The following is a 3873-nucleotide window of genomic DNA, read 5'->3' on the forward strand; positions in this document are numbered from 1 at the left end:
ATGAGTTTTGAAACCATGATAATAACAAGGTATTCTTACATTGCAAATTACAAATAGGCAAATGTTTGTAGTGCAACCTATTTTTGGTTGCTCATATGTGGGGACAATCCAATTGGAATTTCCAACATAATGTGTTTCCCACTCATTTCCATTGAAATTTGTTCATACTGTACTTACTTCCCTTGGTGAGAAATTTTTTTGTGATGTTACTTGGTTTAATTTCTCACTCCTCTGAAAACAATGAGAAAAAGGAAGAAAAAAAATAAAAAAAATAAAAAAGACAATTTATTCAAAAGCTAATATTCTTATTCAAAAGTAGATTTATGCAATATCAAACATTGCACAAGGCGTACACCATGCACATCGAACATATCTGTGTTTGTAGTGTTGCTATAGGTTACCATTGCATAGATTTACAGTGCAGTTTGGGGTGCCTCGAGCCCACAACTCAATCACAAGCTAATAAGGCTATAACAACTAAAAATAAAAATAAAACAACACACCATTATTTGTTGTCATCTCAGAGATTTTATTATTTTTTTGACATGCATCCAACTATTTCCAATGCCAAATTATCAACGCATCTCCAGTACTCAGACCACCATTTCTGTTTACATGCCAAAACCAAGAAAAGACCACAAAATCCAACCCCATGACCCAATGCAACAATCCGGTAAAACAACCACTTCCTTCTCACAACCTTGTTATCTTCTTCCTTGTTAGCATTTGTATGGGAATCATCATAACAGCTCTTCCTTGAAGGGGGTCCACACAACAATTCATTACCAATGAAAGCTGACCCATCCAAACTCAACGTATCAAAATGAATTCCTCTTGGAATCATTCCACTCAAATTGTTATAAGACAAATTCAAAGTCGTAAGAAAGTCGATCAAAGTTAAACCTTGTGGGATCACTCCAGCCAAATGGTTGAAACTTAGATCCAATGATTCTAATCCAACCATGTCTCCAACACTAGTAGGGATTGAACCCGAGAAAAAATTATGCGATAAATTGAGCATGTAAAGCCCCTTCAGTTGACCAATTTCTTGTGGGATATTCCCAGAGAGAGTATTGCACGATAAATCGATCCCACTGAGGTCGCTAAATACCAACACGAGCTGTTGAGTGAACCCTTTTGTCACTATTTCTAATTGCACCCCTGAAAACTCGAATGAGGTCTCATAACCAAGTAAGGTTCTGGTCTTGGGTCGACTAATTAGCATCTCCAAATTGCTTATGTTGTGAGGAATGTGACCTGAGAGATTGTTACTAGACAAGTCTAGGAATTGGAGTTTACGAAGATATGTAATCTCTTTTGGGATTGATTCATTGAATGAGTTTGAAGATAACACCAGAATTTGAAGATTTTGGAGGTCGCCGATGAAAGCAGGAATCCTTCCAAGAAAATTGTTGTTTCCTAAGTTCAAAACCTGCAAGTCATGAAGTTGTCGAATGAAACTAGGAAATGGGCCTTCCAAATTGTTATCCTGCAATTGTAGTGTTTTGAGATTTTTTTCCCATTCAAGTTCATTCGGGACTTGTCCTGTGAGATAGTTTCCTTGAAGACTGAGAGAAATAAGGGAATAGCAATGCTTAAGGCTAGAAGGTATTGGCCCGGAAAGTTGGTTGTGTGAGAGGTTAAGACTCACCATAACATAGCCTGGTGAACATATAGAATTTGGAATTGGACCCGAAAGTTCATTTCCTGAAAAGGAAACAAACCTTGCCTTAGACAGTTTTCTTCCTACCTCACTTGGGATTCCACCTGAGAATTTATTGAATGAAAAATCAAGAACTTCAATATTCTCAGGTGGAAGAGGAAGAGGGCCTTGAAGGTTGTTATTCTTCAAACCTAGTTTTGTGGTTATGAAAGTGTTGTTGAGATGAAGAAAATGCGGTACAACTCCATGGAGTTTGTTTCCCGAGAGATCTAAGTAAGAGAGGTCTGGGAGTTTAAAGAGACAAGAAGGGATAACTCCTGTTAGGTTGTTAGCAGCCAAATCTAAGGTTGAAAGCAGGGTCAGATCACAAATGAAAGTTGGGATAGATCCATTCAAATTGCATGATTTTAGCTCTAGCCTCTTTGGTTGAAAGTTGGATGGAAAAGGGTATTTAAATGACTCTACATTTACCCCACTCAAGCCAAGTACTATACTACTTGGGTAGGACTTTCGGAACAAAGAGACCAATGACACAGTTCCTTCCAAAGAGTTTGTAGCAAGATTAAACATTTGAAGGTTTGAAAGGTTGCCAATGCAACTAGGTATTTTCCCACTAATTTTGTTACCTCCCAATCGAAGGCGTTGAAGAGATGAAATCTCACAAATAGATTCCGGGATGGGTCCTTCTAAATTGTTTTGAACAATTTTTAAGAGTTCGAGATTATCAGGACTGGAGGTTGAGAAAGGGAGGTAACCTGTTATGTTGTTGTAACTGAGGTCTAGATATTGTAAATTTGAAAGATTTGAAATCGATGTAGGTATGGATCCTTGAATCCCACAATTTGATCCATCAAAGTAGACCAATTTTGAGATATTGGAAATTGAAGATGGGATTGATCCGACAACATTAATCGATGAGATAGAGAACGTTTGGAGATTAGGCCATGGGAGGGCAAGCATCCCAGTGAGATCCATGATGATATTGGGATTGGCATCCACGGAAAGTTGTTGTAGTTGAGGAAGGTATGGAATTGAACCTCGTAAATGAGAGCTTACGAGGTCAAGGGTGGAAAGAGAAGTGAAATTAGCTAGTTGAATCGGGAATTGTGTGTGGATGAAATTGAAATCCATTAGGAGAGAGTTTAGACTTGAGAGATTCTGGAATTCAAAAATTGGAATTGGACTAGAAATACTACAATCTGAGAGAACAAGAACCCTTAGATCAGAAAGGAATGATATCGGCTCTGCCCAATTCTTCCTTGAAGATGCCATAGATAGATCGACACCTGTCAAATTGAGCTCCCTGAGATTGACCAATCCTCTCAACCAACTCAAATCTGTTGACGAAATGTGACTACTAGTATAGTAAGAATATTGGTAGTAGGAGGATTCTTTCGAGGTCGAGAAATTAAAGGCCATCGATGAGAAGTCCTTAATTCTGAAAGAGCAAGAGATATCGAGGTATTGAAGGGAAGAAAGATTTGCAAATTGTGTTGTAATGGAGGCTGAAAACTTAGAATTGGAGAGGTTAAGATAAGAGAGATGTTTGAGATTAGCCATCTGAAGAGGGATTTTGGAGAATTGGAAATTATTGAAACTTAAATCGAGATACTTGAGATGAGTAAGGGTGAAAAGAGAGGGAGAAATTGTACCATTAATCGCAGTGGATCCCGAGGGAATGGGGATGAGTTCTGAATTGATGTTACGCATGAAATTCTCAGGTGTAGGATTTGGAAGGTCGACACTGACAACATGGAAGGATTCAGAACAATGAATTCCATGCCAATTGCAACAGTTTTTTCCTACCCAAGAGGATAAACGACCAGATGGATCGGTGAGGAAGGATTTGAAGTTCAAGAGAGCTATTCTTTCATCTTCGTGGCATCCATGACTAATGGAGTCGGAGAGTTGAGATAGGAGGAAGACAAGAAGAAGAGGAAGAATGGGATGTAATTCCATGGTTGTGAAATTGTTTGCTTGACTGTACTGCTACTACTTTTATAACCGTGTAAACTTGGTAGGTAGTTAGTTAAAGGATTAGGATTGTTCTACACACATATCTACTCCTATATCTAGAACGTGTTTTGTCCTTATGTGGGTTAAAAGTTTTGGTTGAACTGATTTTTTATGAGTATGATCTCTATGACAAGGAGATCACTCCCACTAAAAATCAGCTAATTCTAAAACTTCTAACCCCATATTTATGAGTT

General features: G+C 38.2%; 1 protein-coding gene across 1 annotated transcript; it reads right to left on the reverse strand.

Moving 5' to 3' along the window:
• Positions 1-284: 284 nt before the first annotated feature.
• Positions 285-3641, reverse strand: LOC147397567 (uncharacterized). The gene has a single exon (XM_086449340.1). The coding sequence runs from the start codon at positions 3620-3622 to the stop codon at positions 533-535; it is 3090 nt and encodes a 1029-aa protein (XP_086305466.1). The 5' UTR covers positions 3623-3641; the 3' UTR covers positions 285-532.
• Positions 3642-3873: the final 232 nt, after the last annotated feature.

This window comes from Akebia trifoliata, chromosome 8 (genome assembly GCF_017979445.1).
Source record: "Akebia trifoliata isolate Shusen 1 chromosome 8, ASM1797944v1, whole genome shotgun sequence".
In the NCBI taxonomy this organism is placed as follows: domain Eukaryota; kingdom Viridiplantae; phylum Streptophyta; class Magnoliopsida; order Ranunculales; family Lardizabalaceae; genus Akebia; species Akebia trifoliata.